The sequence below is a fragment of the Mus pahari genome, chromosome 6 (genome assembly GCF_900095145.1).
Source record: "Mus pahari chromosome 6, PAHARI_EIJ_v1.1, whole genome shotgun sequence".
Taxonomy (NCBI): Eukaryota; Metazoa; Chordata; class Mammalia; order Rodentia; family Muridae; genus Mus; species Mus pahari.
Genome location: NC_034595.1, coordinates 36,906,085 through 36,921,839, shown reverse-complemented (window position 1 = coordinate 36,921,839; position 15,755 = coordinate 36,906,085). Strand labels below are relative to the sequence as shown.

At 39.5% G+C, this 15,755-nt stretch overlaps 1 protein-coding gene across 3 annotated transcripts in view; it reads right to left on the bottom strand.

The window, feature by feature from the left end:
- Cntln (centlein) overlaps nucleotides 1-15,755 on the bottom strand; it is a 250,243-nt gene that overhangs the window by 230,923 nt on the left and 3,565 nt on the right. For all 3 annotated transcript variants that reach the window (XM_029540311.1, XM_029540312.1, XM_029540313.1), the window contains exon 2: nucleotides 14,983-15,071. In XM_029540311.1, the coding sequence (XP_029396171.1) occupies nucleotides 14,983-15,071 (89 nt within the window). The remainder of the gene's footprint in view (nucleotides 1-14,982; nucleotides 15,072-15,755) is intronic.

The window sequence follows — 15,755 nt, the reverse complement described above, 5'->3', positions numbered from 1 at the left end:
TGATAAACAGCAATGTGGAAAATGTAAGCTGAATAAACCCTTTCCTCCCCAACTGCTTCTTGGTCATGATGTTTGTGCAGGAATAGAAACCCTGACTAAGACAGATCTTCACCAAACTCCCTATCTGACAGATGGCTACTATCTAAAATATATAAAGAACTCAAGAAAGTATGCATGAACAAACCAAATAATCCGATTTAAAAATGGGGTACAGATCTTAACAGAGAATTTTCAACAAAGGAATCACAAATAGCTGAGAAGCATTTAAAGAAATGTTCTTAGCCATCAGGAAAATGCAAATCAAAACTACTCTGAAATTTCATCTTACACTTGTCTGAATGGCTAAGGTCTAAAACACAAGTTTCAGCTCATGCTGGTGAGGACTTGGAGCAAGGAAAACACTCCTCCATCACTGATGGGAGTGCAAATTTATAAACTTACACAGCTACTTTAAAAATCAATACAGTTGTTTCTTAGAAGATGGGGCACTGATCTACCTCTAGACCCAGCTATACCACTCCTGGGTATATACCCAAGAGACACTCCTTCATACCACAAAGAAACTTGCTCAATTATGTTTGCAATAGCTTTCTTTGTAATACCCATGGACTGTAAACACCTATATGTCCTTCAACTGAATAATGGATGAAGAAAATGTGGCACATATACATAATGGAGTATTATACAGTTGTTAAAAGCAATGCCATCATGAAATTTGCAGGCAAACAGATGGAACTAGAAAATAAGCCTCCTTCACAGCCAACCAATGAACTGAGCACAATGTCCCCAGTGGAGGAGCTAGAGAAAGGACCCAAGGAGCTAAAGGGGTTTGCAGCACCATAGGAAGAACAATATAAACTAACCAGTACCCCACCCTGAGAGCTTCCAGGGACTAAACCACCAACCAAAGAGTACACATAGAGGGACCCATGGCTCCAGCCACATATGTAGCAGAGGACAACCTTGTCTGACATCAATGAGAGGAGAGGCCCTTAGGTCCTGTGAAGGCTCAATGTCCCAGTGTAGGGGATTGCCAGAACAGGCAAGTGGGAGTCGGTGGGTTGGTGAGCAGAGGGAGGGGGGGAATGGGATAGGGGATATTAACTACAAAATAATGGGTACTAATGATACAACCCACAGATCTAAAGAGGATAAGTAACAAGGAAGGCTGGCTTAGGAAGGACTTCATGGATCTCCCTGGGAAGGAAAAATAGAATAAATTTTGTAGGTGGACTGGGGTGTGTAGGGACAGGAACAGTAGGGATCAGTTGGGAAAAGAATGGAGGGAGAGAGTACTGGTAGAGACAACTCAAATTGGAAAGGGAGCACAAACTTAGGACAAGGTAGAAATCCAGTGCAATGGAAACTTCCAGGATTCTATTAGGGTGACCTTAGCTAAGACTCCTAGTAATGGGGGATAAAGAGCCTGAACTGGCCATCTCCTATAGCCAGGAAAGACTACCAGTGGAGGGTTTGGGACACGAACCTAGCCATAAAACCTCTGACCTACAATCTGTCCTGCTAGCACAATGTACTGAGATAAAGGTGGCACAGAAACTATGGAAGTGGGTAACCAATGACTGGTCCAGCTTGAGACCCATATTATGAGTAGGAGCCCATTCCTGACATTGCCTGGAAGACTAGAAAACAAAGGTCTGTTGGCCCAGAGAGCTAGGATAGAACCAAACAGGACTGGCAGAGAGAGAGAGAGAGAGAGAGAGAGAGAGAGAGAGAGAGAGAGAGAGAGAGAATATGAAATGATTCCTAATGACATTGTGTTATACTCATAGATTGGTGCCATGTACAACTGTCATCAGAGAGGATTCACCCAGCAACTGATGGAAGCAGATACAGAAACCTACAGACAAACATTAGGTGGACTTCAGGGAATCCTGCTGAAGAAGGGGAGGAAGGATTATATGAGCCAGAGAAAACCCACAAAAGCAACAAACCTGGGCTCACTAAAACTGGACTGACAATAAGGAAGCCTGCATGGGTCTAACCTAGGCCCTCTACACATATGTTATAGTTGCACAGCTTGGTGTTTTTGTGAAATTCCTACCAGAGGGAGCTGGGGCTGTTTCTGATGCTTTTTCCGGCTTTGAGAATACTACAAGTTCCCTTGTCCACCCTTAATCTGAGGGAGGGAATGAATCTTATTGCAACTGGCTATATCATGTTTGGTTGATAGCCCTGAGAGGCCTGCACTATTCTAAAGAGAAATAGAGGAGTGAATGGGAAGGGAGAAGATGGGATATGAAGGAGGTGGGAGGAGAAAGAGAGAGGGGAAACTGCCTGTAATATATGAACAAATAATAGAAAATGAAACTTCAGTAAATTTTAGAATATTTGGAGAATTAAAATGATGCTTCATAGAAAGACCTTAAGAATTCAAAGATTTTATAATTATCCTTTTATTTTTTCAATTCTTTATTAGATATTTTCTTTATTTACATTTCAAATGTTATCCCCTTTCCTAGTTTCCCTTCTGAAAACCCCCTATTCCTCCCCCCCACCCCACTCACCAACCCACCCATTCCTACTTCCTGGCCCTGGAAGACCCCTATACTGGGGCACAGAATCTTCGCAAGACCAAGGGCCTCTCCCATTGATGACTGACTAGGCCATCCTCTGCTATATATGCAGCTAGAGCCATGAGTCTCTCCGTGTGTTTTCTTTGGTTGGTGGTTTAGTCCCTGGGAGTTCTGGAGATACTGGTTAGTTCATATTGTTGTTCCTCCTACAGGGCTGAAAACCCCTTCAGCTCCTTGAGTACTTTCTCTAGCTCCTTCATTGGGGACCCTGTGCTCTGTCCAATGGATGACTGTGAGCATCCACTTCTGTATTTGTATTTATATTTATAAAATTAAAGAATTCAAAGATTTTATAATTACCCTTTTAATATGTAATTTAAAACCAGTAAAGTTCAGGATAACTAAAGTAGAAAATACCAAACCTCATGTACCTGTAAAAAAATAATAATTTAAATGCTATTCATAAACAACGTAGCTCTAGAACTGCTCAAGAATCCAGTCTGAGCTGGAGAGACTGATCACTAAGCAACAGTGCTTGCAGATCTTCCAGGAAATCTGAGTTTGATTCCCAGTACCCACCTCAGATGGCTCACAACTGCCTACAACTCCAGCTCCCCTGGTCTCCACAGGCAACTGAAACTTCATGTTCACCACTCTCCCACCCTACTCTTTCTACATACACATAATTAAGTGATGAACTAAACCCTTTGAAGAGCTTAATTAAGAACATTGTAGGAACTGTAGAGATAGGTGGTAACTCAGTGGGTAAGCACTCTTGAAGAGGATCCAGGTTCATTTCCCATCCACATGGCAGTTCACAGCTGCTTATAACTCCAGTTCCAGGGACCTGACACCCTCTTCTAACCTCTGTAGGCTCCTGCATGTAGATGGTGCACATGACGCACGTGCATACACTGAGGCATACACAAATATACACAAAAAATAAGTGTTCAAGTTCACAACAACCCAGAGGAACAAAAAAGAAGGAGTAACTTCTTGGAGAGGCTTTCTGAACATATAACCAGTCCTAAGATCAAAGAAGTATGGAGATGATCATGGTCATGGCCACCCATACAGCACATTTAACCATGGTCTCCAATACCCTATATGTAGAACACCCTGGCAGCCCATTAGGAACCTTCATCACTATAGATAAAGCTATAGACCTCCTGAAGTTTTGTCCATAATACATGCATCAGTAGTTTCTAGCAACATATGCAGAAAAGACCCATGTAATTTTGGCTACTGAGTCACCAGCAACCATTGCCATCCCAAACAAGGACAATTACTCCCAAACACCATGACCCCTGCAATTCTTATAAGTAAAAACATCTTATAGGGGCTGGCTTACAGTTCAGAGGTTTAGTCTATTATCATCAGGGCAGGCAGACATAATGCTGGAGAAGTAGCTGAAAGTTCCACATCTCACTGTGCTTCTGAAACCTCAAGGGAAGTATGCCCCATTGACATACTTCCTCCAAGAAGGCCAAACCTACTTCACCAGGGTCACACTCATTTTAGCAAAGCCACAGCTACTCTGACAAAGACCACTTGTCCTAATCCTTTCAAATAATGCCACTCCCTATGAGCCTATGGGGTCAGGTTCATTCAAACCACCATAAGAACCAACCTCAGATCTGTAGTTATACCACATGCACCTCTTTGTCCAAACTCCAGAAAGCACAAAGATCGCCAAGTTAAACCATAAAGTGTGTTAACCTAACACTTTATAATCCAATGATCAAAACGGAAGGATGAATGATACATTCCAAGTCATAAAAGAAAAAAAGCCCAACCAAACAAGCATAGGTGGCTACGAAAGGATAAAGGGTCAACTCATCATTAGAATAAAATCATGAATGCTCATGGGCCCACCACTGCGTCAATAAAACAGTATTGACGGGTTTCTAAAGAAAAAACAGAAAATGAAAGAGAAAAATAAATAGAAGATGTTAATGTTTCATTTTCAATAATAGTAAGAACATAGAAATTTAACAGGTTAATAACATGACCCAAAAGAAATACCCAAAGCCTGCTATCCAACTGCAACAGAGTATATACTTGTCTCACACAAACCAATTATCTATAGTGTAGAACATCTATTAGAATAAATAAAAACTCTTAGTAAATATAAGTATATAGTCTGATCACAGTGGAATGCAAGTAGAACTGAAAGTAAAGGAAAAGTGGAAAGGTCGCAAACGTGAGAGAAGAAAAGAGCAGAGCCCTGAACAACCAAAGGCAGTCAAAGAAGAAATCAAGTTAAAGACTAAACCATCAAACCCGAACATTAGAACTAAAGGGAAAAAGCAAAACAGGATAAAGATGGAAGGTTACTAATTAATTCATGTACACATAGAAAATTAATGCACATACAGAAAAGAACCATACAGTAAATCAAGAATGAAGGGAGAAACAATTTATATCTCATACAACCAAAGGATGACAAGAAACTATGGTGAAGCTGTCTATCATCAAATTTAATAACCTAGAAAATTTAGATAAATCCTTATTGAATTTAGCCTGCCAAAATTGAGTCATGAAGAAATATGGAATATGAATAGTTAAAAACAGAGAAATTAAATTAGCAACCAAAACTCCCACAAGTCCAAGAAAAGAGCTTTATCCATAACAACAATTTAAGAATGGTTGATACTGATCTTTCTCAAATTCTTCCAAAAATAAGTAAAGAATAGTTTCAAAATTATTTAACCTGCCCTGATAACAAAACCAGGCCAAAAAATTACTACACACAGATACAAAAGTTATTAACCAATTCTTAGTTAGGTTCGATAGCATGTTATAAGGATTACATACATATGATGTCTACCCTCAGGATAAGAATAGTGCAACACATGTAGATCAATACATATGATACATCGTATTAAAGAATGAAGGGGCATCCCAACACACTAAAAAGTACTCTACAGATGGCTTTTTCATTATTAAAAAAATCTGCAAAGAAGAAAAATGAATGTAAGGAGAAGGTTCTTCTGTATGAGCAGTTCTCAATCTATAGGTTGAGAACCCTTTTAGGGTGGAACAATCATGTCACAGGGTCATCTGAGACCATCAGAAAACACAGATGTTTACATTATGATTTACAACAGTAGCAAAATTACAAAATAAGAAGTAGCGAAGAAAAAATTATGGTTGGGGGATCATCACCACATGAGGAAGTAGATTAAAAGTCAGCAGTGGGAAAATTAGGAACCACTGTTCTACATTATAAAGCTCATATAACATTATCATAGCTAACAAATAAACAAAAAAAAAATACAGAAAGCTTTCCTGTAAGATCTAGAATAATACAAAGATACATGCTTGCTACTTCTGTTTAATAGACTACTGATATCCATAGCCAGAACATTTAGGCAGGAAAAGAAGTATGTTCAAATAAAATGAAAATAAGTGGAATATTCTGTTTGCAGATGGCATATGCTTACTTAGAGAAAATCCAGTCTCCTTTAAAAAAAAAAAGAATAAATGAATCAATAAAGCTTAAGAAAAAAAAGAATCTCTATACATCAGGTGTTTGTAGTTTATTATCATAATCTCTAAGAAAGAATTGTAAGCAACCTCATTTATATTATTACTGTAATGGATAATCTTGACTGGGTCAGCTTAATGGGAGCTAGAATGAACTAGAAACTCTGGCCAAGTCTATGAGTGAGTTTCCAGGAAGGATTAAGTGACAGGAAGACAGGTTCCAAGGAGGCCTAGATATAAGGAGGTTCAAGGAAAAAGCAGCCCCTGCTTCCCACTGGTGAGCTGAGCAGCACACCGACTACTGCTGCATGCTCTACAAAGACTGCAGCTTACTCAGCCTCCCCTCAGAAGCTGACCACCAGGAACAGCCAGGAATGCCTAAGCCTTAAGTGTCAATTGGCACTGCAGAGGCAGCCTTGTGGACTTGCTACCAGGCTCTCAGTATGAACACAGACATTGATCATAGAAGGATAGCTACAAGCGTCCCCTTATAATGTATTACACTCTATGTGCTCTGCTCTGCAAGCAAACCTGCTGAATACCAGTACTAAAAAGAATATAAACAGTGGGGTGTTCAGTCCAGTGTAGGGGAACAGTGGGATGTTCAGTCCAGTGTAGGGGAATGCCAGGGCAGGAAGGCAGGAGTGGGTGGGTAGATGGGGGAGCACCCTCATAGAGGCAGAGGGAGGGGGATAGGATTACGGGGTTTCTGAAGGGGAGACCTGGAAAGGGGAAAGCATTTGAAATGTAAATAAAGAAAATATCCAGTAAAAAAAAAAAAAAAAAAAAAAAAAAAGGAAAAAAAAAAGAATATAAACACTTAGGAATAAGCTTAACCATGAAGATGAAGCAGAAAACCTGAGAACATTGAAGAACAAACTGAAGAAATACAAAAGGTGGAAACTGATCTCATTATCATGGGACCAGAAGAATGCTTATTTTTTAAAACATGCATACTACCCAAAGTAAGTTACAGTTTCAATAATGACCTTGTCAGAGTGGCAATAGAAGTTTTAAATTTAAAAATAAAATGTAATCTAAATGGTTCATACACAGAACAACATTCTTGGGTAAGAAAAACAAAGCTAGAGAGGTCACATGTCCTGTTTGTTAATTCAGTCACAAAGCTGTAGTCATCAAAATAGTATGTTTACTGACATAAGCACAGACCAGTAGAACAGAACAGTGAGCACGGAAATAAGTCCATCCATAAACACTCTCAGCCCACTTATATGTGAGTTGCCAATGGCGGGTACTGCCAACTCTGGAAGAGGGTTTCCCTTGCCTCAATTAAATCTTTCCAGGAAATATTCTTACAGACCCACCCATGGGAGTATCTCTTAGTTGATTCCAGATCCAACCATGCTGAAAACCAAGATTAAACTATCACGGTTGTATATGATACCTATTCAACAACTACCTTAAAATACACAAACTATCAAGTTTTAAAAACACATATTAAGATAACTGTTGTGTGGTATTCCCCTGGGACATGACAGGACTGTCAGCCATCAGTGGATGTGCTGAGGTAATCTGAAGCATATCTAGGCCTGTCATCAGAGCAAAGGAATAAAGAGAACACATTGTAGCTAGGCCTATGGCAATGGCTGCTGACATTCCTTCAGAGGACCTTCCCTCACCAGAGGTTCCAGTCACCATTAACTCTTGCCGAAGTTCCACATGGCCTTTGATAGGTGCCAGAAGAAATGTTGGCTGGGGCGAGGACTCTGGTGATCCACGGACAACAAGTGTTCAGTCAAAGGACACAGAAGATTATTTATTAGTCAGACTACAGACCTAATAAAAATGTCATTATCTAAATTGAGCTTTGCAGCAATCATTTCTTTTAAAACAAAAAAAAAAGATTTCAAATACTTATGTTCTAGTTTCCTTTCTGTGATAAACACCATGCACAAAAGCAACTTAAGAAAAAAAAAAAGTGCTTTCTTTCACTTCCAGGTCACAGTTCATCACTGAAGGAAAGCAAGCTATGAATTCAATCCAGAACTAATGCAGAACTATGAAGGACTCTGATACTGACTGGCTCATGCTCAGCTATCTTTCTTGTAAACTCAGACCCACGACCTACGTATGGTGCCACCCTTGATGCACTAGGGACTAGACCCTCCCAGATCAATAATCAGTAAAGATAGTCTCTCACCGACACGGCCATGGGTCAGTCTGATCTTGGCAATTCCTTCACTGAAGTTAGTTATTCCCAGATAACTCTCAGTTGTGTCAAGTTAACAATAAGAACTAACTAGTACAACCCACAACCAATAAGGAATTCCACTTTCTACAAACACGTAAGAAAAGCATAAAACATAATATTTGGTGTTTTTATATTATTATTATTGTTATTATTATTATGAAAATCAAAAGTTGGTTTTCAATGATATAATAAAGTTCTAACTTTAAAATAGAATTTTAAGACTAGTGTATGTCTCTCTCTGGAAATCAAAAAATCATAATAATATGAATATCCTTTCCATAATGTTCATCAAACTCCATTGCAAATTTTCCATTTCTATAGATGCCTTGCCTCTGTTAGCATTAATGACTAAATGCAGAAATTTCTTTCTCTCACTAAACAATGACTGACAAGTGACATTCAGATATTAATTGTCAACACTGTTTACTATTTGGCCATGTGTATACTTATCCCAGCCCCCAAAGTTGTTCTCTTTGCAACATTTGGTGTCTCCTAGGCACTTAAGCAAACAGCTATACATTTCCTCCAAATCTCCATTAATTAATCTCATATTTTCTACTAGCAATTTCTAGTCTGAATTTCACAGTGTTCCCTCATTGATTGTCTTACAGTCTTGCTTTGTTTCAAAGTGAAGGTGCAAACCAGACTAATTTTGAAAAAGAAATCAGTATGATGTTCACAGCTGAGACAGTCAGAGCCAAGATGAAGGATTTAGAAGTCAAGGACAAAGAAGCATTACTAGGTTTGAGTGACACTGCAAAGGAAAAAGGGACTGAACTTGGGAATTGATTTTCTGTTAGAAAAGAGGCTAAAAAGTATCAAAGATTACCCTCAAGATGTGAAATTCAGAGGGAAGAAGAAAATGGCCTGTCTGTGGCAGTGAGAAAGTTAGGTAGTAAAGTAACTCCAAAAGTACCCCAGTTAAGCTCTACACACAACATACTAGGTTTGAAAGACTCCGCAGGACATGAATTAGAAATGCCAAAGGCAATGAGTACAGAAGATGTAAGGAAAAATCCACAGCAGAAGGCATAACATGGATCCCAAACCTAATGCATAAAGTAAAAGAAATGCAAGTCACTATTCCAAGATACTTATTTATCTTTCAAATGTGCAAAATAACAAAAGTTTGAAAGTATGTTATATTCAGAATGAAATACAAATAGGAACCTTCTTGTGTTGCTGGTAGAAGTTGTATGTAGGGTCTGGTGTGTGTGTGCACATGCTTGTGTGCGCATGTGTAGTGTTGGCAGAACTGAGTATTATATCTAGGGCCCTGTACATGCTAAGCAATCATCCTACCACTAGTTACATCCTCAGCCAGTACAACTCATCATTACAGTTGTCTGTAGCTTTTGGTCTAAGTGCTTAGGTCATGTACTGCTGAATCAAAAATCATCTAAGATTGAACAGTTTAAAACAACAAGTGATGAACTCTCGACATGACAGTATTCAAAGTTCCTCAAGAGGCTGGAGAGATGTCTCAGTGGTTACGAACACTGGCTGCTCTTTCAGAGGATCCAGGTTCAATTCCCAGCAGCTGCCAGTCTGCATGCCAGGTGCTGTCTGTGGGGATCCACAAGGTTCTGTGCTGGCTGGAGAGGCCAAAGAGTTTAAGCTCTCTGAGGGGAAGCCAAAGTAAGGTGGGTTCCTGGGCCTCTTCCAAGGCTGCAGCTGCCCCAGAGTTGGCGGCAGGCAGCGAGATGCAGCAGGCAGCTATGGGCTGAGGTCCTAGCCACTGAGAAGAAAGTGGCCGCTGCCAGGCTTGTGCACCCAGCTGGTTGGGCCTGGCTGGGGTCCAGCAATGAAAGCTTAGGGAGAGAAAATCCTTCTGTGGAGTGTTACAGCTGAATAAGGCACTCTCAGATCTTTGGTGACTCGTGTACTTTATTCCTTGTGGGTAGGACCCGGTAAACATTTGGGAGTGGGTTGGTTTCTAGATGCAGATGCTTTCTATTGGCTTAGTCTGAGATGTGAAGGATGCCTCATCAGCACGTGGAAGAACTTCAGGTGTGGTCCCTGTGTGCTATTTAGAGAAAACTGATCTTACAGATTGATTGACAGTGAGCCACAGGAGGGAATGTCCTCAAGGGCCCTAGCTATTGTTGAAAGCTTCCTTTTGTGGAGTCTGGTTATTATTGAAAGTGCTTCTTTGTCCTAATTGATTATTAGGTCATATAGCCATTCCTACTGTACATGTCTGTTCTCATAATGTATCTAATTTTAAGCATATATCACAAAATTACGGCTATAGGTCCCAGATTCAATCTGGTAACTTCCATAGCTATTGAGTTGATGAAGTCATGCCTTACTATAATCATTATAATCCAATCTTGGCATGCCAAGAAGTGTCTTCACCTGAAGAAAATACCAGTTTCCAAAGACTTTGGGTAGGAAATGGAAGTGGGACAATCCATAGATGTTTCATAAATATGATACAATTAGGAGGAGTTTATACTGTACAAAGGCCAGGGACTCTGAACCCAAGAGTTTAGAATGAAAAAGACTGGAAAGTAGTAAGGAGAATTTTGGGTAGTATGATAGAAAAGAATGTTTTTGCTCACTTCCTGGCCAGCTTGCCGAGTATGTTACCAGTGGTCAGGGTCAGAGTTGAGAATTTCTAGATTGTTGACCTGTTACTGAAAGAACTGGAATCAGGCGCTCACTCCTGGTTCTTCTCATGTCCTTGTCAGCCTACTTTAAATTTGCATTTAGCATGCACACACACATACCCCTCACCAAGCAGTGCATCTAACAATGCCAGAAGCCCCTCAAACTTCTCCCTGCATCTGGGCTACCTGTGCTCCCACCTCAGAACAATAATATAACACAGACAGAACTCCAACCAATACACCTAATAGTAATCCAATTCAGACAGCCTCTTTTCTAAGGTAGTCCCAATGAATCAAGTACAAACAGATGGACAAATTTGACCTAAACTGGATTAGGAATGTAAGGCAAACTGTTTTGTTCAAGTGAACTTTTAGACACAATTCCTTATTCACCATCTTATGCCTGCCAATGAATATTTGGGTGTGCATATGATGAAAATGAGAGGTATATGGGAGGGGACAGACACAGTGGGAAAAATGAATGTATGACTTAATATGTTATTTAAAAAAAGAAAAAAGTTCCCTCACTATGTTCCTCTAAATTCCACTGGAATTCCAAGGGTATTCTTCCTTGTGGTGCCTTCTGCTGGCCTTGGCAGCATATCTCTCTATAAATTATACTGTCATTTAGCTACAAATAAAATTATCTTGCTTGTTTCGCAAATCTGTGTGAGAACTTATTCAATTCTTTCAGTAAGCAACCAAGAAACTGGTAACATCCAACCTAGACCCCAACCACACTCAGTAATAATACTTTATAAGAAAAATCACAAAGAATGACAACTATAAATTCCAGGGCAGTGGTGAACACTGTCTAAGCAAAACTAAGTTTACATAAGGTCATTCCTAAGCAGAGCATAATTTGTGTAACTAATGGTAATTAATTAGTTGGAGTCTAATAGATTAATGTTCTGTATTCTATTTGGCTTTAACATTTAGAACATCCCTTTTTGAAAGACTCAGGTTGAGTGACAGAGTTTGTACTTGTAAGTGAACATAAATATGCTCCCTAACTCTATAGAAAATATTTACATAGTCATAACATTAGAAACTGTACTAACAGGTTTTCAGTTTTAAAAATCAACTCAAAATTTAAAACATTTCATAGCAAGATCTATTACCTACAACATCAAAATTATCTGAAAATTTTATTTTTAAAAAGATCCTAGGCCGGGCATGGTGGCGCACACCTTTAATCCCAGCACTTGGGAGGCAGAGGCAGGCGAATTTCTGAGTTTGAGGCCAGCCTGGTCTACAGAGTGAGTTCCAGGACAGCCAGGGCTACACAGAGAAGCCCTGTCTCGAAAAACCAAAAAAAAAAAAAAAAAAAGTAAAAGATCCTTGGATCCAACCATAGAGATTTGGTGTATTGTGTCTCTTAATAAGAATAGCATTTTAAACATTTTTCAAGTATATGTTGAGTGATATTAGTCTTAGTTGTTGTCTTAGTGTTCCCATTGCTGTGAAGAGACACCATGACCACAGCAACTCTTATAAAGGAAAACATTTTATTGGGGTTGGCTTACTGATCCATCATAGTATGAAGTATGGCAGTGTCCAGACAGACATGGTGCTGGAGATAGAGCTGAGAGTTCTACATCCTGATCCACAGGCAGCAGAAGGAGCCTGGATGACTCACTGGGTGGAGCCCGAGCATATATGACCTCAGAGTGCACCCTTACAGTGACGCACTTCCTTCAACAAGGCCACACCTCCTAATAGTGCCACACCCTATGGTCAAGCATTCAGACACATGAATCTATGGGGACCAGAACAATTCAAATCCCCACAGTTGTATTATTCAGGATTCTCTAGGGAAACAGAAATGATAGGATATATTCATATTAAATGAGAATTTATTAGACTGGTTTACCCAATATGACCAGAATTGTCCGACACCTTCTATCCATATCATACCATAGAAGCTAAGAAACAAGCTGCTTTTCAGTTCACGTACCCTCAGCATTCCCAATACGGTACACTAAAGGCCTAGAGGATCCCTACAGAGCTTCTGGTTTTCAGTCCATGTTTGAAACCCAAAAAGCAAAGAGATTATCTGAAGCAGCAACAAGGTCAATGAATGTGCCAACAAGAGTGAATGTTACGAAGGCAAAAGCAAAGCTCTTCTTTCTCCATGTTCTTTTATCTGGGATTTCACCAAAAGATGCCACCTTAGGTTGAGTCTTTCCTACTGAAAATAATCTGATCCAAAATACCTCAAAGAATGCCCAGTTCCAGATCCAACCAGGCTGACAATCCAGACTAGTCATCACAGTTGTTACCCTGACTCCATCTGGAATTAGCTAAGGGGCAAGCTTCCGGGGAAAGACCTTAAGGTTATTTCCAGTACGAATTAAGTCAGTAGAGAAAATCTTCCCCAGGCTACACGGTACCTCCTACACATAAAGGTCCATAGAAACAGCTGCCTTTGTCTGCGCATCTCTACTCCTTGCTGGTCAGTGTATCTACTCCGTTGCTGCTATTGCTCCTACAGTTTCACAGTGATCTGGGAAGGTGGCTTCTTTGGCTTGCCAAAGGCCTTCAGCATCACCCTGAGATGCCAGTGCATTCAGCCTCATTGAGCTGCTGCCAGGTTCTCAGCCTTCTAGTGTGTAGACATTGTTGGATTACACTGCTTACCCTGTGTAAACCAGTCTAATCAACCCTGTAACATACATATTCGTTTTGTTAGTTCTGTTCCTCTAGACAAATCTTACTGATCATACACAAATTATATCTACCATGTTTTGAAAATCATAGCTATAAAGGAAATATTATCCTCCAAAAATATTATTAGACATCTTAACAACCAAAAGCTTTTGAGTTTGAGTATATACCTCCAATATGTATTTATTTATAATATACATGCATATATTTTTCTACAAATACAAAGTTATATTTTAAAAGTATAAAATTGAAATTATGAAGGATGAGAAAATAGCCTAGTGATATTTTACTATTTACTTCTGCTCAACCAAAAAGCAAGTAAAAATTGAGGATAGCTTTTTAAGTTGAAAAAATATTAAGAAGAATAAGGAGTAAGATCACAAAAATATCAATTCAACAGCCAAGACTTTTCAAGAAGACTTACACTGCTTCACATTAAAAATAGAAATGGGAAACATTTCATCTCAGTATACTGAAGAAGCAACCTGGGAGCTTAAACAAAAGACATAATTCTGATCATCAAAAGGGAAGCGTGATAAACTGGACACACAAGCCACATGAAGAAGAGCCAATTACAATATTGTAGGGGTCTACAATAATCAAGGATGGTAATTAGGCATAAACCAGCATGTACTACAGATCTTAACATGAACAATAACATAAAGTATTAGAATGACCCCAGGGCTAGAGTTTCCAAACAAGAACACAGCTGAAGTCATAGAAAAGGATACACAGGTATTCCAAGAAAAAAAAAAAAAGAAAGAAGGGGATGAAAAGATATCCATATGTTTAGCTTCCCATTTAGGAAACATAATGAAATCCATTTAATAGGAAAGCAAGTGTGTTAATCACTGTGCTAGCTGTCAGGGGACTACTGCATACTAAATGTGTGATGCGGGGTACCAGCACCGCTCCGGTGTTTCTAATGACCACGGAGAGGCACCATAATCTACAGTTAAATGACTGAGCATCCCTATAGGGCAATATTGAAGAATAAATGAAAACTTTCAACTTATTCCTCAACTTCCTCTACTCTGGCAAAGTCATCTCAGGTTTTCAAGTACACACTGCAGTTACATAATGAGGAAAACTGAGTCAGCTTAGGGAGTTCTCTTCCAGGGCAGTACAGGTACAAAGCCAGACAACAGGAACGACTCCCACAAATACGGCATCCCTTATACACTCTCTTTAGCAGAGACTACATCGTAGATTTCTCTTAGCAACTAACTACTCATCTTTCAGAATATGAGTAAGATACCCAGCAAACTGGGATGACAGGCTCATCCACAGCTACACAGCAAGTGCATTCCTGTTATAAATCTAGTACTTACAATGACGTGATTGTGCTTGACAATCAAATCAAATCAATCTTTTGGGGGCATTGATAGTTTTAAACTTTATACTGAAGACAAACAAATCCTACAAACCCAACACTCATGAAAAAAAAAATAACAATTTAAAAGCTCACCTTTCCACAACCAAACTGACAGTTTGAGTGAGATCTGGGTTTGTTGTCTGAAGACGCCTCCACAAAGACCATACAAACTCCTTGTCAGCCTTAAGGAAATAAAAAGCATTTTAAGTGCATTGCTTTGTATTCATAAGAGATATTATGTTATGTTAAATTTAAATATGAAAAACCTATTATATCATAATGTCCATAATTATACCAATGAGTCCTTTTAAAGGATATCAAGAAGGGGCTGGAGCCATCGATAGCAAAGTGGATAAGAGCACTTGGTGCTCTTCTAGAGGGCAGAGGCTCAATGCCCAGAATCCACATGGTGGCTTACAACCATCTGAAACTCCAGTCCAAAAGCATCTGATACCCACTTTTGGCTTCCTGGGACATTGCAGACACGATGCACAGATAGGCTTGCAGGCAAAGTACCCATACACATGAAAAGCAACTTTTTAAAAACTTTTAAGTGTGGTAGGAAAGCCTTAATTTAAAAATTCCTTACACTGATAGCCTACACTCTAATGTTGATAGTGCAGCCACCCCACCCACAGTATGTGGTGGATTTGCTGAAAATACCTAAATCAATGTCCACTTACTCTAAGAGTAAGCTGCTCTTCACATACTGCTCTGCCTTCCAGTTCCAGGGACCACAAAACCCCATGAAAGAAATGGCTACCCTTTCTGCCTCACTTTCCTGCCCCATTTACTCTGCAGTGTCTTCCAATAAGATTTCCTTACCAGGGGAAAACACCACTTCTTTTTTTTTTTTTTTTTTTTTT